Source organism: Gallus gallus, chromosome 9 (genome assembly GCF_016699485.2).
Source record: "Gallus gallus isolate bGalGal1 chromosome 9, bGalGal1.mat.broiler.GRCg7b, whole genome shotgun sequence".
NCBI lineage: Eukaryota > Metazoa > Chordata > Aves > Galliformes > Phasianidae > Gallus > Gallus gallus.
In genome coordinates, this window is record NC_052540.1 from 8,483,776 (window position 1) to 8,508,222 (window position 24,447).

The window sequence follows — 24,447 nt, forward strand, 5'->3', positions numbered from 1 at the left end:
TGTGCTCAGTATGCTTTCTCCTGTGACTTCCATAAAATCACTTTATGACTTTGTAATCTTAATGCCTGCCTAACAGAAAAGCTCTTTTCAGAGAACAACCAATTTTACGTTTGTGCAAGTGCTACATTTTACCTATTTGGCAGCTGTAACTTGACAGACTCTGTAGTGGCTTTTGTCTGTTAAAAGAAGGTATTCTTGTTTCCAGGCTAATAAATTAATAGAGATCGGAGGTGAATTTCCCACTGACTGCGTTTACACTGCTCTGTTGCATTACTGATAGCAGTGCAGTCAACAGAATACTGCGAATGTGAGTCAGGGCAGATATTGGTTTTATCTTGCTTTAATACTTTTGTGGCCTGCAATCAAAATTGTTATATGAAAGCCTTAGCTTCATTATTCAGTAGGGTTTATGAAGTGATTTTTATTAAAAGACAATAACACCAGATTTGTGTGCTGGATGGAAGCAAATCTGAACCTAAATGGCAAGGTGATTTCTGTAATTGGGAACAATTATGAGGGATGTGTTTTGACATTTATAAATAATTGTAGTGAAGTGGTAGAGAGATTTTGGCAAAGTGCAGACAAGACTGAACATTATTAAACATGATTCTTACTGATAAGTCAGTGGAAATTCTCTCTAAACTCCAAGCTAGGCCAGAGCTAGTGTTGAGTCTCACAAACGTGATGTAGGCAGAAGTACTAGGTTTGGAAACTATGGAAATACTTGTGATGAATCTGCCAAGTCCTGGGAAACTTCAGGAAATCGATGTGCTTCTCTCTCCTACATAACTCTAAACAGATCTTCTCTGTGTTCCACTTGACTGAAATAGAATGCAGACCATCAAAAGATATTTCAGTTATATATTTAAAATTAAATCTTGCCCTGTGGATCTGTATCAAGAACAGCTTTCTTATTGGTCTCTCAAGGAGCATTCTGATTCCTCCTTAGGAAGTAGAAACGTCCTTGTCACTGGTAATAGTCATCTAATTGGTAATGGTAATACAAAGGGGTCGTGAAATAGAAACAGTGTTCACTTTTTTAGGGACAAAACATTCATTTTATAAATGGAGACTAGTGGTGAAAAGACTTTGGAGCACAGCTGTGTTGAGTAAACGAACAGACTGCCCATCTAATCCGATTGTAATTCATCTGGTATTTACAGTATGACTTAATCTCATGGGATCACTGCACTGAGGAAGGATCAGGTTTGTGCTCAGATATTGTAGAGGTAGAAGTCCTTTTAGAAGGCACTGAAAACACATATAGGGCTAACATTTCATGTCCTGCAATTTTGCATTGAAATGATCTAGCATTTAAAAAAAAAAAAAAAAAAAAAAAAAAACCCTAAACTGTGGGATTTGAAAGTAGAATCTACCAAACTGTCACATTTATACACTGTGATAATACGTAGTGATAGCAAGCATAGACTGGGCTAATCGTAAGATGTGTTGAAGAAATTTTGCTCCTGTAAATCACACTGGAAGCTTAAAGTAACTCAGTTTTGGATTGTTTTTTTAAGCTATGGGAGAGTAAATGCATAGCATGGACGTGCGGGGACTGCCATGTTTTTATACTTGTCACTTCAGTGTAATTTGGTTTCAGCATAAGGAACAAATTCCAGAATCCAGGGGCTAATAAACAAACAAAGCAGAAGCTAAGTGGCTCTTATGAAATTGTGCTAGGAAACTAAGAATATGTGCTTATAAACTACAAAATTATTCTGAGCACATCTCAAGTAACTTTCTCATTGAATCCTCTAAGACTCAGCCCCCTGTGACTTGTCTGAAGCTCTCGCTGCCATATGCTAGTCCCCCAAAAAAGCACAATCCTACATTTTATATTCAGCTGAGTGTATTTGGAAAATATTGCAGCAGTTACAGAGAAAATTCTTTCTCATCTTTATTGTTATTACTGCAACTGCCTTTGTGGAAATTTTGCACTTGAGTCCAAATTCAGAATTTATTCGCTGTCTTTTAGTTTGTAGCAATTTTGAGTGGGTTTCCTTTGGAGGAAGGAGACTGCACAAAGCTTATTTCCTGTGAGTTAAAGCTGCCCTACTCCTCCTTTGTGTATTATTTTCTTTGTTCTTCTGGCATTTTTCCCTTATTTTCCCCTTCCATTTTATTATTATAGAGTTCATTGGAATTAGATTAGTGGGAAATTGGGATAAATCAGTGATACAAAGGAGACTGCGACCTTGGGGCCGCATTTTCTGAAGACAGGAGCTTCTGCTGAAGCCTCAGCCCTGTTACTGAGCTCACTCAGCATCCGCTGGCTGCAGTTGTGATGTGCGTATCTAGATTTTATAGGCTGTTCACTTATTGTGCTGTGTTCTAGTAAAAGTTCTCTTGTGTGCTGTTAGCATCCTAAATATGCATTGAGGCACAATTATGAAGGTGGAGAGAGAAGAACAAAGGAAAATAAACTGTAAGGCCAAATCAGAAATGAAAATGTGGAAGATGATCACAAAGAAAGGCAGAAAGATGGAGAGAAACATACCGAAAACTGAAGAAAGATGCCAAGCATAAAAACCGTGAAGGAGTAGAAAAGATTATTATTATTATTATTCAGTACCTGTGTGAGGTAGCATGGTTGCATGCCCAGTTTGTAGAGCCCTACAAAGCATGATGTCAGCCTCAAAGGCTAAGGGGAAGCTGTTCAAAAGGTATCACCATCATCTGCTTTCCTTGTGGTATACAGTGAACTTTTCTAATGCATTTGGAAGGTGTGTGTGCCCACTGCCACATGCTCTGTTGAACAAGTTCCCTTTGCTTTCCCTGTATGCACTGTCTGTATTACCAACATCCTTCATAAAGATGGAATGAGGGAGAGAGGGAGAGAAGGTAAGAACAGCGTTCAGATTTTTGGGGATATTTGTTATCTTTTCTGCACCACAGAGATATGTATCGCTGTGGGAAGGTATCAAACTGATGCTTCTGCATGTAGGCATACCCACACACTGAAAAAGCAAAGCATGGAGAAGCTGCTGGTGTGTATCTAAACTGCACTTACCCCAAGGCAATACGTTTTTTTCTGGGTGAAATGACTTTGTGAACCCTTTCCAGGGGTGACCAACCCTCTCTGTTTGTGTGTGGGTTGTTTTCATTTGTTAAAACTTCAATTTCCTCCTAACTTCCTTGGAACTTCATGCCTGTTTTGAGCTAATTTTCAAAGTGTTCCTCCTTATGAATCGCAGAACATAACAGTCATCTCTGTTGTGTGCTCTGTGTCTGTCATGACACACAAGATTAGCTCACACAGCACAGGGCAGCTTGGTGCTGATTCAGGAGCTGCTCAGAAGGGCTTTGCACCTTGTTTTGGTTTTTACCTGCAGAGTTTCACTCTTGAGCTTTAGTCACAGATAGGGAGGAAATCTGTGAATGTGCTACTTTGAAAAATCAGTTGAAATGATTACAAATTAGGATGATTGGTAAGATTTCTTGTTCCTGGCTCGTGCTCCCTACATTAGGAATCTAAAATACTTGATTATAAACTGACAAATAGCATGTAATTGGACTGAGGGAGCAGGACAAATGACTTAACTTGTTAAAACTGACTTCAAATGGCTGAGGCCCTGCTGTTAATGGAGTAAAAGTGGAAAAAAAAACTTTAAATTATCTTTTATTATTATTATTTTATGTTGGTGTTTTCCAGAGAGCTAGAAAACAGGCCTGTGGTCCCTGTTAGGTGAAGATGTATGGGAAATGAGTCAAGTGAAAATTCTCCGCATGTAGTTCTGTTTGTAATTAAACCTCCACCTCCAAATTGTTTTCTTTTTGGCAATCTTACAGTGCTTTGCTCCCGGACAGGAAAACAACAGGATGGTTATGACTTAATGCAACTGCATCACAAAGCTGTGGTCAGCCTCAACTGACCGAGAGACCTTTTTAATGCCTGTGTTCATCCTCTGCAATTAGAAGTCTTAGTTCTCCTCTCTCGAACAGCAGCGACTCTTCGCATTTTTCCCAACAATTTCACGACGACGCCCCCCTTGCGAGAGATTGCCCCCACCGGCCCCATATACGCAAGGCCAAAGCGGGCTCTGAGGAGAGTCCCAGCGGCCCCTTCTCTGGAGGTGGAGCTGAAGGAAGCTGCCCCAGAGGCAGCCCCGCAGCTCAGGCGGACCGGGCCGCTGCAGCCGGGCAGGGGAGGGGCTGTGTGCAGCGGCTCCAGAGGACAGGCAGGGGCACCCCTGCCTGCCCCGCTCCCCAGGCGCCGTGCGAACGTCTCTCTCAAGTCGGCAGTGGCCGTCCAACGTCAGGCACGGGTGCCACGCGGCCGGACCGTGCAGCAGCAGCAGGCGGGAAAGTGTTTACTGCCCAACCCGTCACGGTGCCAGCGGCTGTCAGAGGGCCGAGTCTGAGGGTTCTGCAGACAACCTATTTGACCAGCAGGCTTTGTCCACAGCCGCTGTCCTTTCTTTTTACAGCGGGATCCCTGGTCGAGTTTGTATTCCATTTCTCAAAAGGAAACAGAAACAATTGCTCTATCACCAGTTTGGGGATGTCCCATAATTTATTGACATTGAAATATCCCCCCGTGCTTTCTCTTTGGTGGGAGGAGCAGTCCCAGCTCTCTCCTCGTAGGAGAGATGCTTCTGTCCTCCCAAGACCTTGGCTGCTGTTCACTGGGCTCTTTCCAGTGTGCCCAGGTTTCTGCTGCAGTGGGGAGCCCAGACCTGGGCGCTGGGTCTCACCAGGGCTGAGCAGAGGGGAATGGAGCAATGACCTCGAGCTGCTTCTAAGGCTTCCCCTGAAGCAGTCCGGGGAGGTGATGTCCGTAGAGCTGAGGCACAAGAGCTGTGCAGTGCCTCAGTTTTCTCCTCCGCCAACGCTTTCCCATTTGCGTGCTGTCGCCAGGTGAAGCCGGGCCGCCCGCTCAGCAGCCAGGCGCAGCGGGGTGCTGCGCGTGGTCCCCGGAGCCCCACTGCCGCTCTTGGACCTCTCTCAGCCATTCGTCGTCCTCGGTGTCCCGGCTGCGCCCGTTCAGCTCCCACTGCCAGAAGAGGCTGTGGCGGGGCATGGCAGGGTGCTGCGCGGGGGGCCGTGCGGGGTGCTGTGTGTGGTCCCCGGAGCCCCACTGCCGCTCTTGGGCCTCTGTCAGCCGGTCATCCTCGTCCTCAGCGTCCCAGATGCTCCAGAAGAGGCTGCGGACGAGGCGGCGGAGGTGCCTGGGGGGGCTGCGCTGTGCGCGTCGGGGCGAGACGCTGCGGGAGCGGTGCGGGGATCTTTCCCGCCGCCGGTGGCTCCTCTGGAGCCTTCTGCGCGGCCGGCGGGTGGCGGCGTTCGCCGGGGGCGGTGGCGGGACTCTCACGAGCGTGCCGATGATTTGGCGGCACAGTGGGCAGTTGTCCCTGTCGGCGGCCCAGCGCTCAATGCAGTTCCTGAAGAAAGTGTGCCTGCAGGGGATAACGTGGGTCGGATCGGCCAGTGCGTCGAGGCAGATGGGGCACATCTCCTCCTCGTGGGCCTCCTCTGGCCGCGCCTGTGCCTCCCGGCTCCCGCTGGCAGCTGCCTCCTGGCTCATGGCCGCAGCTGCCCTGGCACGGAGGTGCTCGGAGGACTGAGTCGCTGGAGGCTGCCTCTGGCAGAGCGGTCATCAGCCTCCGGCCCTCAGCACCTGTCGTGTGGTGTGCCCCACCAGTGACGGACACCTCGTGTGTCTCTGGCGGGACCTGTGATGTCCGGTGTTCCTTGAGCAGGATCCTCAGTGACTCGTAATCCGCTCGCAGGACTCTGACGTCTGGTATAGGGCTGGCAAGGTCTCGACGTCTCGTGTTCCAACGGGAAGACGTTGACGCCTCGGAAGTCCCCAGCAGGACTGAAGATGGGCTGGGTGCTCGGGGAGCTTCTAGGCCCCTGCCCTATTGTGAGGTCACGGGGTGACTGTGACTCTTTGGTGACATCACAGAGCTCACAGGTAGATGGAGATTTGTTTTCTGATAGTTGTTGCCTTAATAGTTATGCTATTTATTTGCCAGAGTCCACCCAAAGACTTCCACAGGGGCTGTTTCACAAGCAGAAAAATAAATGACTTACTGAAGTAATGGATACAACAGATTTTGGATTGCTATTGATAAATGTGCCAGCTGTGATAGCTCTGGTACAGGGTATAAAATAAATGCTATCCCGGGTATTCATCACTGAAGGATAAGGGGACAGTGCTTCCTTTCCCTTTTCCTGACCTTACTTGTTCCCCTCTCAGCGGTGACTGACTTTTAACATGACTTGTGTGGAAAGTCAAGTACTATTGTAAAACCATAGAATGGCTTGGGCTGGAAAGGGTCTCAAAGACCATCTGGTTCCCACCCCTCTGCTGCGGACAGGGTTGTCAACCACTGAATCAGGCACCAGGTCAGACTGCCCAGGGCCCCACCCATCCTGGCCTTGAACACCTCCAGGGATGGGGCATCCACAGTTTCTCTGGGCAGCCTGTGCTGACACCTCACCACCCTCTCAGTGAAAAATTTCCCCTTGACATCTACTCTGAATCTCCTCTTCATTAGTTTGAAATCATTCCGCTTTGTCCTATTACTATCTGCCCATGTAAAAAGTTGATTTCCCTCCTGTTTATAAGCTCCCTTTAAAATACTGGAAAGCTGCAATGAGGCTTCTTCTGAGCCTTCTCTTCTCTAGGCTGACCAAGCCCGGTTTCCTCAGCCCATCTTCATAACAGAGATGCTCCAGCCCTCTGAGCATCTTTGTGGCCCTCCTCTGGACCTGCTCCAACAGCTCTATGTCTTTCTTGCTCTGGATGCCCCAGGCCTGAATGCAGATCTCTAGATGGAGCCTCAGAAGGGCAGAGTAGAGGGGAACAATCCCTACATTCCCACTGCTGCCTTTCCTCTTCTGATGCAGCCCAGGGTATAGTTGGCCTTCTGGGCTGCAAGAGTGCCTTGCTGCCTCATACTGTTTTTCACCTTACTGGAACCCCTAAGTTGTTCTCCACAGGGCTACTCTCCAGGAGTTGTTCTTCCAGTCTGTATACATGTCTGGGATTCCCCTGGCCCATGTGCAACACCTTGTGCTTTGCTTTGTTGAACCTCATTAGGTTTACGTGGACCCACCTTTCAAGTTTGTCAAAGTCCCTCTGGATGGCATCCGTTCCTTCTGCAGTGTGCACTGCACCACCACTCAGCACGGTGTCATCTGCCGTTGAGGGTGCGCTCAATCCCATCATCTGTGTCATTCACAAGGATGTTAATGAGTACTGGTCCCAAGACAGACCTCTGGGCGACACCACTTGTGACCAGTCTCCACCTGGACTTAGAGCCATTGACCACAACCCTCTGAATGTGACCATCTAACCAATTCCTTATCCAGAGAATAGTCCGCTCTTTGAAACCATCTCTCTCCAATTTAGAGAGAAGCATGTGATGGGGGCCTATGTCAAAGGCCTTGCACAAGGCCAGGTGGATGACTTCAGTTGCCTTCCCTTTGTCCACTAGTGCCAGAGAAAGTGGCCGGGGGGGTAAGAGAACATCAGCTTTAATTCACCACAGACAGGATATAGTCTTACCAGAGTTCACCGCATTTAGTTAGAGCCTGAGTAAGTCTCAGTTCTTGCTTGTGAGTTACTATTTATTGAGATATAAAGAAGTTTAGGAATAAAGTGCTTTCATCAGATGCTCACTTGTAAGTGTGCATATTGAGGAAAAGAGCTGCATGCGCCTGCAGATACAGAAGTTGTGAACTATCTGATCTGCTGGTATCAGCTCTTTAACACAGTGACCATCACTCCTGTTTTGATGCATGAGCACCAATAATTACTGTTATGAGACAGAGCTGAAAATAGTGGAAGTATAAACATGGGAATGGCCATTTTTTTGTCAGCGTCCTTGAGGAACCAGGCTTTTGTAGGGGGGAAAAAATAAAAAAGATTAATTTTGTGGTTGAGTGGTCCTGAGTGCTGTTTCAGCCATACCTGTTGTCCTTTACCAGTAATCTCTAAATTCCCAAGCATAAAAAAGTGGGTAATGGATTAAATGCCTTGATACATATCAGCCAGTCTGGCCAGCTGGAGCCTGTCGTTAAAGCTGAAATGTGTTCCCCCAGTTAGCAGTCACGGGAAATACGGGGTAAGGAAAGCTGTAGCATTGGCAGTAGGGTCATTCAGCTAACCGCACAGAAGCAGGATAGCAATGTTCCTATGGTTTATTCCAAATGTGAAGAACTGAGCTGAGGAACAAAGATACTAAGTAGAAATGAAACGTATGAAAGGATGCATGGCAGCTGTGCGGCAGACCGTGTGTCTCTGGGTGCCTTCACTGCACTGTTACCGCCTCACTGAGCATGGCGTGCCAGCAATTCAGCCATTTCTCAGCACCAGGGATAATACAAGGTTTGGGATCTTCTCTTTTGGATGGCTAAATCGGCGGGTACCATTCCTTGATTGAAATGCACACGATGCCATTTGTTGTCTTGCTGCTTTCCCTCAAAAGTGAGTATGTCTATTTAAAGGGCCTTTAATCATTCAAGTCACTGAAAGGTGGGATGTCCCCTCCATTTTTGAGATGAATGAGTGTCTTTGTTACTCGTGGTTATTAAAACAAAAAACCATGCATTTTGAGATGATACGCAGTGGTTTTGCTAATTGGTACTGTGACATAGTCTCCGCTTCTAATTCAGCAATTTAGGCTCATCAGAAAATCAGGTCCTCCAGGGATCATGACCATATACAGAATCATTGAAGAGGACATAATTTCATAAATAATTGCTCAGGTTTTTTTGGAAACAGCTGCTGTTTCTGATTGATGTATATGGACTTTTTTATTCCTTCTGTTTATATTATTTGACTGCATGAACAGTTTCTGCATAGCAATTTAATCAACATGTTTTTTTTATGAAGAAGAAATCAACTTGGAAAGAGTAAAAAAGAAAAATTAATAGCTGCTTTCTGTTTATTAGATTTCAAGTAAGAGATAGTTTCGGGTAAAAGGCTGAAAAAGCCAGTTTCTCTAGTTTTTCTTAACATACCGGACAACGTGGGTTGTCCAAAAGTTGTTAAAAACAAAGGAAGAAGGTCCTTTTAATTTGATTACTGGCACCTACTTACTGCGTCACCAGTAAGCAAAGCAACACGTGCTGCACTTAAGGACGTGGCTAACGATAATAGATTCTGAGTTTTGAGTGCCATTGATTTTTTTTCTTTTTCCCTAACAAAGCTTTTTAAGCCAGAGAGATATCTTGACCTTTAGGCCAAATTTTCAGCAGTTATAAATCACTACTTCATATTTGAAATCAGAAGAGCTACTCCAATTTACACCATCTGTGTCTCTGACTTCCAGAAAATAGATTAGTCCTTTGTGACTAGAACAGCTTGTATTCAAAATGGGATAGTCATACAGCAGAATGGTGAATTGGAGAATTTATTGTCTTTTTGTTTCAAGTGGAGTACACAATTCAGGACACAATTATGGGTGCTCATCTCAGTTATAGAGGTAAAAGATGTTCAATCTGGCAATGTTTTCCATAAGTAGATACTACCTTCAGTGAAATTGGAAAATAGAATTCGTTAAAATTTTTCACAGCGTATTTAGGAAAGGCAGTATCCATATAGGATATTTGGGTACCCCTTTTCTGATGGAACTAAGGGAAAAGAAAAGGTAGGAATGTAAATACTTCAACATGAAGGAATGATGCAGTTTTATTTGCATAGCCTCTATTTGGGTGTTGGCATAGCTGTGCTGAAGGGCAGAGGCAGCCCAGCAGCACAGCATTGCAGCTCCCCAAGTGGGCAGTGCTGGATGTTGAGGAGGACATGCCCAGAGCTCCTGGGCAGGTGGCTGTCCTCACTCGGCGTGCTCATCAACATCCTCCTACCTCAGGCTTCTGAGTTTGATACATGGCCATGTTTCATTTCTGTCTGCTAAAGCAGTGAATGGTTGTACTGAACAGAAACATGTTGAAACTATACCCTATAAAGATGCTACGGGATTGTCTGATTATCTTTAAACTGATGTGAATTGGAGATAATTTATATGAAGATAGTATGGACTTTCACGGTAGAGGAAATATCTGGCATCAGGCACTTAGCTTCCTTACCAAAATCATACCATGTGCTGCAGCAATTGGAGAGTTTGCAGTTTTTAGTGGGAACTGCAGTTTGGACCCATGAAGAAGGTTTCTGTGCATGTTAGCTTTCCAAAGGGGAGAAAATGAGTTTATATGAGTGTGAATCAGACAAGTGGCCGGTGACTTAGCACCTCTTTTGGTGTTGGCTGCACCCTCTGGATGTAGCCATGGTGTTTGGGTGGGACCATCCAGCTGGCAATACGGAGCTCCCTTTTGAAGGCATCTGCTGCATCTTGTAGAATTTGTTTTTATAAACAAGTGCTGTTATCTTGAATTGCATTTTTTTCCTAATTTAAGAATCAGGTTTTTTTAAACCTAGAATTCAAGTAAATTTTAATTGCTAAGTTCTAAAGTAAAACTGGAGACCTTCAGTAGGAAAGTCTGCATTTCTTATGCTTGTTTTTTAAGAAGCACAATGTTCATACAGCATTTTTAACCACATTTGACATTTTCCACAGGTAGATGTGTAGAGAGAGCACTTCAGTCTGCTCAAACTAAATGACAAGCAATGAGAACACAGTTTTGTTTAGAAAAACGGCCTAAGTCCCCCAGACAAACCCACCACCACCAATCTGAGGCTGCTAGCTTTAGGACAGTGAAACACTGTGCAAATTCCAAAAGAGCAGAGCTTATCAATTTCACCCAGATTTACCATGAACAAAAAAATCACTTTTCCTAACAAAAATCTGCTTCCCCTCCTGCCCCAGAAATTGGAGTATCTACATCAGACCCAGGGCAGCTGCTCAAGAGCACAAGAAAATTCTTTGCATGCTAGCTTGTGATCAGAAACCTGGTTTCAAGGTCTCTGAAGCTGCCATCATTGCCCCTTTATAACAGAGGGAATCTAATTAAATGCTTTATCTTCCCTTACAGTGAAACAGCTCTTGCTCTAGAAACTAAATGATTTTAAGAGAAGATGTTGGGAATTTGGGGGGAAATAAAGGAAAGAACAAGGTTTCTTCCCTCAGTTCTAACATCCTCTAGTACTGCTGACTGCTTTTCTTGGTGTTTCTTAAAGTGTTTTTACCATGCTGATCTGTGTAACAGAGAATGACAATTTCTTGGGCTAAATGGCTTATATATCCATTTTTTAAAGCACAGATTTTCTGGCATGTCTCTCTGATTCGATTCCTGTCAGAGTTAGCAAAGTTCTAAAAACCCATCATTAAAAGTCCGATAAAAAGGTCCTTGAAGTATGAGATGAGACATACTTCAGGGGATCCCATTATAGAATCATGAAATCACAAGGTTGGAAAGGGCCTACAAGATCATCTATGCCAACCGTCCTCCCATCACCATTGCTACCACAAGCCACTAAACCATATCCCGTAGCTCCTCATCCAGACGCCTCTTGAACACTGCCAGGGATGGTGACTCCACCACCTCCCTGGGCAGCCATTCCAGCGCCTGACCACTCTCTGAGAGAAAAAAGTTTTCCTTATGTCTAACCTAAACCTCCTCTGGTACAACTTGTGGCCGTTTCCTCAGGTCCTGTTTGTTGCCTGGGAGAAGAGGCCAAACCCCTCCTCATCACAACCTCCCTTCAACCTGAACCTCCCCTGAACCTCCTCTTCTCCAGACTGAACAACTACTCGTCATTAGATTTGTGGTCCAGACCCCTCACCAGTTTTGTTGTCCTTCTCTGGACATGTATACATTATGGCAAGAGATATCCTATCGTTGTATTAGGTTGTTGTTCCTTGCCAAACCACTCTGCAAATCAGGGCATTTGTAAATCCAGTATGTAGCAGTGAATAATGCAAAGGCTAAGAAAAAATAGCGTATGGGCTGCCTATGCTACATGGACTGCCTATGCTACACATCTTTTGTCAGTGTATTATCTACTCAAAGTAGTGTGTTAAACATTTTTAAACTCTGTAGTGAGAAAGGTGTTTCTGTCCTTAATTTTCCCTGGGTCTGGTCTGCCAATAACAAGAGAAATTGCAGAGTTGGAAGTTGCTTTCTTTGGGTTTACGCGTAACTTTGAATCAAATATTGAACCCTTAAACTGTAGGAGTGTATAAACAGTGTAGGTATAGATAAAGTGAGAAGTAGAGAAACACTGATGAAATAGTTGTCAAAATGATAATGCACATAAAAAAGATTCATTTACATTCTATTTTATGTGAAGGTTCAGGTTACTTTTATTCCTCTGAACAGAATGATCCATCCCTAGTAATTTTTTTTAATTAAAACAGTAACGTGCAGTTAGCACTTCATCTGGCATTTAAGAATGAGTAAGGAGAACTATTGCTCTTGTAATTATTCACGTGAGAAAGATAAACTGTATTTGTAATTTTTCTGGAGATGGAAATGTCTTCGTTTTTACGTGTGCCTTAAATTCATAACTCGGGTGCATTGTCCAAGCAGTAAAATGGCTGTAGACCTTCCTCCAGGAAATCTACAGCCATTTTCCTGCTCGGACAGTGTTTGAGTAGTTTATTTTTATTTATATGCGTTGTGACATACAGACACACTTGCTGTGCAATTGCTGAAGTAATAATAGTAATGTCTTGCAAGCATGGGCATCAGCCGGAGCTGTGTAAGGCCATCTGTGATTCTGCTTATTTCCTTGGGATCTGAAGTCTGTGCTGCCATGGCTTAGCAGTAGCATAGCTAGCAAGAGTGAAAACCAGATCACAAAATGAAATCTGTAATTACAAAGGGAGGAGAGTCTGAAATGATTAACTGTGTTAAAAGGCATGCAAAGACAGAATGGCGTGGAAGTTTCATTCTACAGTTTTCATTTCCTACTGAATGTGGATGAAGAGCTTATGCTCCAGAAGGAATTAAAGTAGTCAACAAAGGAAAAAACTGTATTTGAACTACTGGTACAGTTTGGAGGTTGTTTTTCAGCAGAAAACTTGACCAAAAAAGTGTTGACATGTTTGATAGAGTCAGCAGTTCTACTAAAGATTGATACTTTTGGAGTGAAGCTTTGAAACTTGAGGTCATGAACTTCCTTCAAAAACATTTTTCTTAAAGTGTCTGCATATTTTGGCTTCTTTGGCTGACCCCTGCCTTCTGATTTCTTGTCATACTGTGCTAGGACATGTGCAGTGACCATTGAACCATCAGTTCTTCTCCAGAACACGAAGGCTATAGATCTAAGAACCTGAATAATGGAATGAGCATGCAGTGAGATGAACAGGGTTGGGAAGGAAATCATTAAGTAAGGGTTGACTCCATCCTCTCTTCAAATTGAGGGCTAATAACAGTTGGGCAATTTTTTATAGCAAATGTCATTCATGTTCACAGTTTAGCTGCCTGTTTGGTCTTACTGGTTTTTTGTATGGTGGGGATCACAAGATGTGCTTCTGTTAGGTTTTAGCCCAAGAAAGCATCGGGGAACAGGTTTATGGTGAGGTTCTCATGAGTGTAAGCTATCAGTTCATAACATAGCCAGCTCTGATAGCTGCATAAAGAGGCACATACTCAGTGAACATCAGAGAATAACTTCTGCTTAATTATGTAATTGTAACTGCTCTGAGGTAAACAGTAAATCTACCAATTGAGTGCTGAAATAATATATTTTCCAAGAACACCGTTTGATTTAATGATGAGGATCCCAGGAGGTTGGTTTTCAATCGTCTTGGTAATACAGTTGCAAAACAATGTGTATACTCCAGATATTGCCGCCTTAGTTAAAGGAGTGTATGTAAAAGGGTGTGATGTGAACTGAATTATTATAGGCACATGTGAAAGATGAAGGGCAGGATGAGAACAAACCATAGTGATAACCCCACTGGAAGCAGGAGGTATTTTATTGTCATCACTTCTGTAATGTGTGGCAAAATAAAACCTGCTTAAATGACTCTCCTTATGTAAGATTGAAAACAGGTTTTCCTGTGTTTTATTCTGTCACAAGGATAATTGGCTAAATCACAGATTTCTCCTCTTAGTGTATGACATCAATATTAAATGTATGTCTTAAAATAGAGAACTTCTAAAACTTCATCTTTTAAGTGGCAGATAATGCCACTTGTTGGAACTTAAAGAGGCACTGGCACAGCTGCCCGGGGAGGTGGGGAGGTCACCGTCCCTGGAGGTGTTGAAGAAACACAGAGATGTGGCACTGAGGGATGCAGCTCAGTGGGCATGGTGGGGCTGGGCTGATGGTTGGACTAGGTGATCTTAGTGGTCTTTTCCCACCTTAATGACACTGTGATTACTTGCTCCCCTAACTGTTCTTCAGAAAATTCTGGAGCTTAATGGGAAGTAATATGTTTATTCAGTGTACTTAACACTGAGAATATCTCTGTCTCCCTTTATAACATTTTGCTGCTTTTCCAAATCCCTGTTTTGTATTTAAATTGTAGTCTTTTATGTTTTGCATTCTAAAGCTTTGGTTGACATTTTCTCATAAATCTATTCCTTCTTTTCTCAGTCTGCAGTTATTTGCAGTGTGGGCGTTGTCTCTTCCAATCTTCTAGTTCTGATGAGGATTGCCCACTTAACAGCCCTGGGATAGCCATGGAATATCAGCCAAATTACCTCAGCAGTCCCTCCCTCCCCCACTTTGAAGCCTGCAGCAGACAGGGCTGATCTCTGCAGGTCTGTGCCAGGCAGATGTGCTCTCATATGTATTTCACTGTGTGAAAACAAAAGCCACGCTTCTCACAGGAGCGTGTGCTCAGTAAGCTCTGGGACGCATTTCAGCCATGTCTCCTTAAATGTTAGATGGTTTGTGAGACTCTTTCAGGCTTTCTATTGATTTTGCATGGAACTAGGTCAGAGCTGCTTTTAATTGAACAAGCTGGCTGCTGCAACTCTCACTTAACTGTAAAAAGGGGTATTAAAAATTGATATGCAAAGCAAACTTCTGCCTAATTAGCAAGCAGATGAAGTCAGAATAGACAAACCACTGTAGTTAATAAAGATGAGGAAATGTCTTTCATTGACAGTATAATATACTCCTGTTTTTTGGACAAAAGATGGCTTATGCACTGAGCACAACCCATGTTCCTTGTGTATGATATTTATAGACCTGTTTGTTTTCTTTGCCAGGGGTTGCGATAGATTTACAGCTGTACCAATCAGACAACCACACATCAAGAAAGCCATTATAAGACAGAACCTATTTTTAAATGTGTAACACAGATAAATAGAAGTTCCTGGTGAGTGGGAAGAAGAAACTGCAACACTGGGATTTCCTCAAGGGCTTAGCACTACTCAACGCACCATGTCCGCAGTGGATGGACAGGTGCTGCTGTCACACTGGCTGTGCTACATGGGGTGCTGCTGGAGCCATGGTGGCTTTTTCCCTGTGCCAGGAGCTGGGGGATGGAACAGGGAAAGGGGTAGAAGCCTGGGACGTTTCTGAGGTGGCTCCGCTCCTCATATGCAGGTTACAGCCTAATCCCGTATCTCCATCCCTGCTGTGGCCAAGTGTGTTCTTGGTGATGTTCCCCAGCCAGGCTGTGCCACCCTGTAGGGTGTGAGGTGAGATGGGCTGGGGATGATCAGTACTTCTCGGTCCCTGCATCTACAGCCATCCCAGGTGACCGTCCTTGCTTTGCATGTGCTGAATTGTAGACCTTGTGAGCAGTACCATTTACTTCCCAAGCTATATGAGTTCTGCCTAGAATGATGTATTATTTATTTAGGTTTATAACAAACACACAGAAAAAGAATAAATGAATAATGCATGGATGAATAGCTTATACATTTCATCTCAACTGACAAAGATGGCAGACAGCAACCCTCATTTAAAGTTTCTTAAGACAATTGCTCTTCTTCCTTCCCCCCCAAAAGCCCCAGACAGTAATGCAGGTTCTGCTGTTTATTACCCAGCACTGTACTTAGAGGCCATCAGGACCTGCAATTAATTTGTGCTTCAGAGCTCAGTGGCAGACTGGCCATAGAGGATATATTCATTTGAATGATTGCTTCTTAGGTAAGATGTTTTCCTTAGCTGTGCTTTTCAGTTTGTTTTGGTCTAAGTTACAGCTGATTAACCCAGATTGTTTCTCCCTTTCTTTATCGTTTATGAGACTTACAATCCCACAGCTCACAAACCAGCATTGCAAGGTGTGCAGCTATTAGGGGATCCTTCATAAAGGGGAAGTGGTGCACATCAATAATAAATAAAATATGTTCTCATACATAACGTTAGCCACCATCTTATTCTTGAAGCTGAAAAGCCCGAGACTTAGGTGAAATAAATAAGGAAAACGCATGTCTTTGAATATTGAAATACAGTGACACCTGGAAGTGCTTGAAACATTTGAGCGCCTTTATGGCAGTTCAGCCAACTGTATCCATAAATATTTAAAGCAGTGAATTATTTCTTGAAATTTACATTTTTATGTACTATTTCGGCTTACGAATTATTGAACAATAAAGATGCTTTCCATAATAATTTCAGCTTTCAAAATACAGCACTTGACTGTAAAAAGAGTTGCCTGTGGCCATCATGTGACACACTGAATTCCCAGCATAACTCCAAGCTTCAGTATCTCCTAACTCCAAATTAAGGCTTTTAACAGCATGAAGTAACTTACATCCCATCTGTGTTGCTGCACTTTTTGAATAAAAGATAAATAAATGTTGTGTGGCAGTTACTGTTATCTTCTGGGAGAATACAGGCTTCCATGTGACTGCTTAGAGTTCATGATTTTAGTATGGAATCAATGTGAATCAAGTGGCCTTTTAAACCTTGTCGTTATTTTAGAGGGTTGCTCCACTGAAAATGTGCGAGCTTGATTTCAGTCTGTGATAAGGTCACCACCCATAGGTAACAACAGCCAGGAGCTACATCCACATTCTGCTTTCTGCCAATGCCTCGCGCCTGTCAGCATGAGTGAAAATACAAAGTAATGAACATGTTTTTATGAGGGACAGTAATTTGTGTCACTGAGCTTGCTCTGTAGGGCTGCATCTGCAGTGCGGAGTAGTCAACAGCATGGAAACATCCAAGCAGCCAAGTGGTGGTGAGAGTCGCCAAAAGGTCCCAGTGTTGCTCCATGACCTGGAGGGGAGCTTTTGCATTCCTGGAGCTGCCACAGACGTGGTGGAAGTGAAATACTCTTTTAATCAAGAGAGAACTAGCTCTTTGATTTTTATTGAATTTCAGGTGTGATTCCCATTGACAGCTATTAAGGAAGCTGAAATTCTTGTAAAATCGCTCACAGAAGATTTGAGTAAAAGGGAAATACTACAATTTTTGAAATTTTTTTAATATATTCTGAGGTGAGCAGGAAAGTAATATTGTAGAAAACTGTATAAAACACTGGCAGGCTGTGTGTATGAGTGTTATTGATAATGATCACCAAATAATAATGATTCCGGCTCTGTGCCGTGTTGCTTGACATTATAATCTGATTAAATCTGCTTTTCATTTTTAGAATATATTACTTTTCAGATAAACTGAGAACTGAAAATCCCCCAGAAAGAATTTAAATTTACAAAGTTTAGACAGCCAGCTGAGGACTGATTTTCTGCACCTTGTAAAGAAACAGACTATAAGCCAACTCTTTATTTATCTGGAATACTCCCATACTTTCAAGCTATTTGCAGAGTACTGCTGCACTTTGATTCAGCTGATAATAAAGCTAAGTATGCACAAATCGTTTTTATCAAGCACCAAGTACAAATGCTTCTCTTGTTGAGTAAGCTGAAGTGGACACATCCTTAGCTCCACACTCAACCTGAGTGTTTCCATTGTAGCTAAGGGCTGACTGCACGAGCGCGTGAGATTTCAAGGGCTGGTGCTCAAGTAGTGTCAATGGGAAGCGCACAGGGAAGGTTTGCACTGAGGTAATCACAGCGTTCCCGGGAGCAGCTGAGTGAAATAGTGAATTAATTCTGTTGTATGATGCGCTGAGCTAGTGGGGGTGTTTAAGGCCAGATTCAGTATTTTTTAAAGCATTTTCTATTCTTTTGGCTCTCTCTTAGTTTTGCTGGATGGTAAGAGTTGTGGGCTACATGAAGTCCTGCATTGGTGTGGAGATGGTTGTGTGCAGTTCCAAGATACTCTGAAATTTTGTTCTGATGTCTCCTTTTCCCACATGCACAGTATCTAAGAAAGGTACATTTCATTGATAAAAAAATTGGAAATGCATACATCTTTTGTGTGCAAAAGTACGTCATTATTTTTGATAGATAAAGGTTCAATCACAACATGAGAGCCTTTATGTTGGTAACTAAAGCAGTTCAAATCCAGTTATAATTTGGGCCGAGCATTTCTTCGCACAACTCTTTGCGTTAGCAAGTCCCTTTATGCTGTCACAGAGCTCTGTTACAGACAGCTCGTAGCAAAGGTCCCTGAAAGGCAGATGTCATGTTACACTGGTACAGACTGTTATTCAGCCTCGTACCCTGCTGGGGTTACCAAACAGGAACAACAGTTTGGATTTTCATTCTGTTGTCTGTTTGCATACATTAAAGTAGGTAAGTGACCTAAAAGTTCAAGAAAGTGGTTTGGTTTTTGGAGGTCTTTTTCACATAAAACGTCACTGAGTGCTGCTTATAGGACTTGCTAAACTGGGATCATTTTTCAGTTTTCTGATGGAATGTTACTACTGTGAGTAATTGAAAAAAAATCTTGGAGGCTGTGATATCCTTGTGAGGTTGTGATATCACAGATTTTCAGCTCTAACTGACAGTAATTCATTAAATGTATTAACAAATACGTATTGCACTGTATGTAGAGTTAGATTTTTTCTTCCAATATTATATAATCTATATATAATATATCTAGTATAATATAATCTAATGTTTCTTCTGTACGTAGTTTTTTTGTGTGAATTTTTCACTGCTACAGATGGAAATGATCAGGAATTGTTTCTCCATTGCATTGCTCAACCTGCAAGAAAGAAAATAAGGGTCTCAAGAAAGAAGCAGAAGATCACCAGCCATGAAGAAAGCAGACAGCACTGCTTCACTCGAAAAAACATTCCATTGTTTTTTGAATTTCTTCTGTTTATATTGACTCATGGTGTTTCAAGCAGAAAGTCATTTTATGACTTAAGGGATTTTTCAACCAAGTGAAATTTTATTCCCTAGATTACAGTGTTGAGCACACCTGAAATATTAGCAATGGACAGTTTTGTGGATTGTGTGCTTTGTAGTAGTGCTTATGGAGATATGTTGCTTGTACAATGCTGCCTTAGGAGACAACTTCCTTAGAAAGTGCCTGGAGAAGAACTTGTTCCCTAAGAATTGACCTGTGAGAAGGATTGAATTATTTTCTCAAATTGTTAATAAAATCATGGTTTGATAAGATATCATCTTAAGAAATATTTTCCTGGCATTTAAAGTACTAAGAGGAATGTCACATTTTACTCATCTACACTGTGTATTGTTTTAATTAAAAAGTGTGTTGAAACCAACATAAACTATAGATTTTTGGCCTAAATGGTAAAAATAGTGATATAAATTGTCTCTAAAATGTTTACAGTTGGTTAATTATAATTATAATATTGAACAAAGGATTGCTATATAGTATGGGAAATTAGCAGGCACTCTATAATGAAATGGGCATGTGTGTATTCTTGTAGAACCATTAGACGAACTGAAGATCAGAAGTCACAGCACTGAACCACTACCAAAGCTGGAAAACAAAGAGAGGGGAGGCCATCATGGGACAGCTTCTTCCAGAGAGCCAGGGAAAGCTCAGGAATGGGATGGAACGCCGGGCCCACCCATGGTCTCCAGCAGGCTGGGGAGATCTTCTGTCAGTCCAACCATGTTGGCTGGAAGCAACAGCTCAGGTATGTCAAACAGTGGAGCAGGGAAGGCCTCACAAATCTCCTTATGAGCTGAGGGATCTCTAGAGAGGTAAGTAAGCATCTGGATTCTTCAGACTTGCAAATGTCTTCTAGAATAGAATTAACTGCTGCAGTAATAAGTATTGCGCTGTCTGGTTGTGCACTCTACTGGAACAGGATTGGGATGGTGGTGGGAAATATGTACATTTGCCACCCAGCTTTTTAAAAGAAGTAAAAAAATTCTGTTTGACATCAAAGAGGGATTCTGTGGCAAAAAATCCTTCTCACTCCCCAGCTGACAACTCAGAGAGTTCATAAATTGAGATGTCAAATACAGCAACAAAAACATACCTTACAGAAACATGGTTGTCTTCTTGATATGCTAAGTGAGTGGACACAGCAGCCTTTTCTTTATGCCTATTCATAAATGTCTAGAAAAGTGACAGTGGATTTCAGAAGTCTCAAATTCATATCTATCCATTTTATCAATCATGTTTCATGTATATAAAATAGTGAATTGCCGTAAGCTGTGGAAAATAATGCATCCTGTTCTATAAATTGACTAAGACAAACACAACTGCTAAATGAATGTACATCTAAATAGATATGTATTGCTCTTGGATAAGGACTGCACTGTCACTTTTTGAGATTTGACAGTTCACTTAGAACAATAACTTTATTGCTTATTGCTTGGGCTGTGGAAAATATGCACTTTAAAAACACTTGCTATATATACTACTGGAGCCTTGTGGCTTCAGTAAAAATAAGGCCATGAAGGAGCTACTCAAACAAGAAATTGTTCCTTCAGGAGTGGTCTGCTGGGCTTTCAGTGCAGACATCAGTCTTTACATTGCTGATAGCAGAGGTACCCAACCCTCAACAAGGGCATCGCTTCCCTGTGAGATAAGAGAACTCACATTTTCCCTTCCTTGCTGGAAATTACACCAGAAACTCAGTAGGTAACTTGAGCAGCTTTTACTGATGTGAAGTAGCATGTGCAGCAGCTGTGTAGTCTAGCTCTTCTTGCTGCAGTATGCCCCCCAAACAGTCCTGCCTGCAGGAGCAAAAAGATCTTTTCTGCAAATCTCATGACTCCAGCGCAGGTTATTTTATCTTGTTTACTCATCTGTTCTCATGAAGTGTTCTGGTAGCTAGAGATTTTCCAGCTTAGCTCATAGTTTTTTCAGAATTCTTTTCCCAGTGTATTATAGTGTCATAGGTGCTGAAACAGGTAAAAGACTGGGTTTACAGATACCACATCAAAGTATCAGGGCATTTCATAACTAAACTAAAGGTGTGTAGCAGTCTTTTCTGTTCTGTTGGATGACAGTATGGAGCAGAACAGAAGGGAAATGAAAATTAAAGAGTGAGTTCTTAGCAAAACACAGCACTTCTGCTCAGCCTTTCTACATAAGTTTTATTGTAAAGATTTGGTTGATCTCCAAAAGCAGACAAAACATTTTGGCCTCAATCTTGATTTGGCACCTGCAAACTGTAATAGTTGTTGAATCATGCCTTGTCTTAGTTTACTGTGATTTCTCCTGCATAACTAAGACTTTCAAAGACTTGTGGTAAGAAATATTACAAAAATATTCATTATTCTGACTCCGCTTTTACGATGAAAGTTTGTGAGCTGATCATGACTCTCCTTTCCCCACAGTTTTTATGACATTTCATTTGATGAATATTGTCTCTCATCTGCCATGAATATTTTTCCCCTGTATCTCCAGCTGTTGCCTGAGCAACGTGGTTTACCTTTAATCGGTGGGGCACTGCATTCAAAATGCTCTATGCAGTTCTCATCAATGAACTTATACATGAACTGTGACAGTTCATTCCTTGCAATTAAATTAGAAGTGTAACAGAATGCAAGAAAAGAGATTCAATACATCCGCATGGATACAGATGCTTTCTGGAATCAACGAGAAAGTGATTCTGTGTGTCCTGGTTTCAGCTGTGCTAGGAATTTGGAACTCAGATTTACCACAAAATCAAATAAAATCAGGGCAATCCCCAGTATAGTCATCATCACCACTGTTCTCTTTCCAACAGCATAGATAGGAGGAAAAAAGGTTGTCCTTTAAAGACGACAGTACCACAGTGTCCTGCATACCTCCTAGCTTGCACTGGTCCAGGCACTTATTAGACACTGCTGGAATAAAGAAAATGAGGTTGAATTGCTCTGTGGTAAAACAGAAATGATCTGAAAGGACTTTTCATGTGTGTTCAATAGGCCACTCAGCTGAGGAATTGGAGAAAGTTAAGTGAGTACCTGTTTTTTTCTGTGGATTCTCTGTCTGTACCTGCTGGTAAGGTCTGAGGGGAAATAAGCCATCTTCAAACAAGATCTTGAAATTTTGGTTAATCTGTTTGAGTGAGCACGGCCTGTCAAAAGCAGAAGGGTATCACTGAACCTAATGACTAATTGTTCTCTCATCTGCCCCACAATTTGTAAAGGCAAATTTTTGTCTTGTGTCATCCTATTGTTTCTTAGGGAAAGCAGTGCAAGTGCTTTGGAGGGGCATGTTGCCCTTTGAGAAAGTCCTTGTAATTCTAGCAAACAGCCAAATGAGATCTGTGAAACAGAAGGTTGTGATAACTTCACTCCAGGAGCTTTGAACAGTATTTTCTGGAATGTTGCCTCTTTCTTTCCTAACTGCAACTATGAAGCAGCATTTTGCATTGCCACCTGCTGCTAAAGACAGGCACTGCACTGCCTCTTGTATCTCATAGAGGCTATTCAGTTCTGCGCTGTTTTTGAATCACCATTAGCTTGACGCTCAGCCAACCCATTTTGTATTCAAGCTGAAAACGTTGCAGGTAATCGTGAAGGGAGTAAATATCTGCTGTTCACTGGAATTACTGGTTAGTGTTGTGGTGGATTTGCAGAAGTAATGAATAGTTAAATTCAAGCTGGGAGTTAAGAGATGCTTGCAAAGCCCAAGGTGCAAGTCACATTCATTGATACAAGAAGGCAGTAGTGGCACAGCATCAGTTCATACTGGGTAGGGCTACTTCACTCAAAGAAGACTCAGTACTCCCACCAAACTCTCATTGTTCTTCTAAGGCAATATCAGGGTTACTAAATCCTCAAGGATTCTTCAAGCTAAGGCAACTAGAGGTGATGTTAGAGGTGTATGCTACTGGCTAGCCAGCCCAGCAAGTCCAGGCCGGATGTGATGCATTCAGTGCTTACCTACACCGGTTGTCCATGTTCTGTCAGTATGCAGGCTGTCCCCAGGCGGTGCCTGGAGCAGTACTGGGCACTGTGCACTGAGAGGACCAAGCTACTGTGCCATGAGCCAGGTGTGTGATCTCTAGTGTGCTGCTCCACCCCATCACAGAGCCTGACCGCAGACACACACACTACTCTCTGCAGCAGCAGCATTACAGCCACGTGGAACAACGCGGCTGCCAAATTGTTCTTTTGGTCCTGGGCCCTAAGACTGATGGCTACCAGTGCCAGAAGCTTCAGAGAAAAACAGAAAGAATTGCTAAAGAAATGAGCGCTGCCAGTGTTTATTCCTTACCTCATTGCCTCAGCTGTTGACATAGACCTGAAACATGATGGTTCAGAACAAATCCTAATTTAAAACATAACCAACTAATGCAGAGGTGTTTTTTCTCTTCTTGTTTGGCTTTGAATACTGCTAAGCTTTTGGCCTCTTGGTACCTGATGACATTGAGTTGCATGGGTACTCCCTTGGTGAAAACCAAGTGTGATGTGCTCAGTGTGATGTGCTGCTGTGCTGTTTCGGCACGGAGAGGCTCCTGCAGATGGAGCCCTGAATATTTTCTGTAAGTGAAAGAATAATATATAGTTTATTCCACTTCTAAGGTTTCATAATTTCAAGTTACATTTCAGCTTACTCTTCTTTTTTTAGGAGACCAACGCAGCCAGGCCACTATGATGATAACAGGATTTATTTTTCCAATATGCATGTTTTCTTTTTCTTCTTTTTTTTTCCTCTTTTTTTGCATGTGATTACTCTCAGCCTGTCACATCGCCTTGTTTAATTCAAAACGTGCTTCTTGGCAGCTGTAGCAAATAAGCAATATTTCTCTTTTCATGTGCAAAGAAGAGACTGTGACAGGATAAGAAGCTTCTCCAATGTAAGTGACAGCCAGAGTATTTTTTTGAATTAAGATTAGGATAGGCAGAATGAAGTCTTCCTTGGATGAATAAAAGAACTCTTCCCGTTAAGATCCAAAAATAAAAATTGTGCGGAGCTGTTGTATTTCTGGAGAATATAGAAAGCCATAACACATTGGTATAAAACTGATGGAAAATGTTTCCATCAAATCTTGTCTCTTCTCAGCATTCTGCTTTGTTGAGTGAAATCCAACAACGCTCTCTGCCCCAAATGCAAGCTACCAAGCTTCTGCACCTTTAGCAAGATGACAGCAGTTTGTTGAGTTTTTGGAAAACAGGTCATTTATGTGAGTTCTTAAAGAATTAAGTACACAATTTTGAGGCAATTGTATTTGTGACTAGAAAGTCTGTATTTCCGTGTTAGGTGTTTTCTCCTAAAATGGTCACCCTTAATGTTGTCCTTTGAGAGCTGTCTGCTTGCTTATGTCCACATCATCTTGCTGGCAGTGTCAGGATTCAGCTTCAAACCTGAGAGTTTGGTAATGCTGTTCCCAGTGCAACTGGCCACAG

At 42.6% G+C, this 24,447-nt stretch overlaps 1 protein-coding gene across 4 annotated transcripts in view; it reads left to right on the forward strand.

Annotated features, from left to right (window-relative positions):
* The window catches only part of NYAP2 (neuronal tyrosine-phosphorylated phosphoinositide-3-kinase adaptor 2), a 156,239-nt gene that overhangs the window by 101,862 nt on the left and 29,930 nt on the right, over positions 1-24,447 (forward strand). For all 4 annotated transcript variants that reach the window (XM_046898618.1, XM_422618.8, XM_046898619.1 and 1 more), the window contains one exon: positions 19,575-19,787. In XM_046898618.1, coding sequence (XP_046754574.1) covers positions 19,575-19,787 — 213 coding nt within the window. The remainder of the gene's footprint in view (positions 1-19,574; positions 19,788-24,447) is intronic.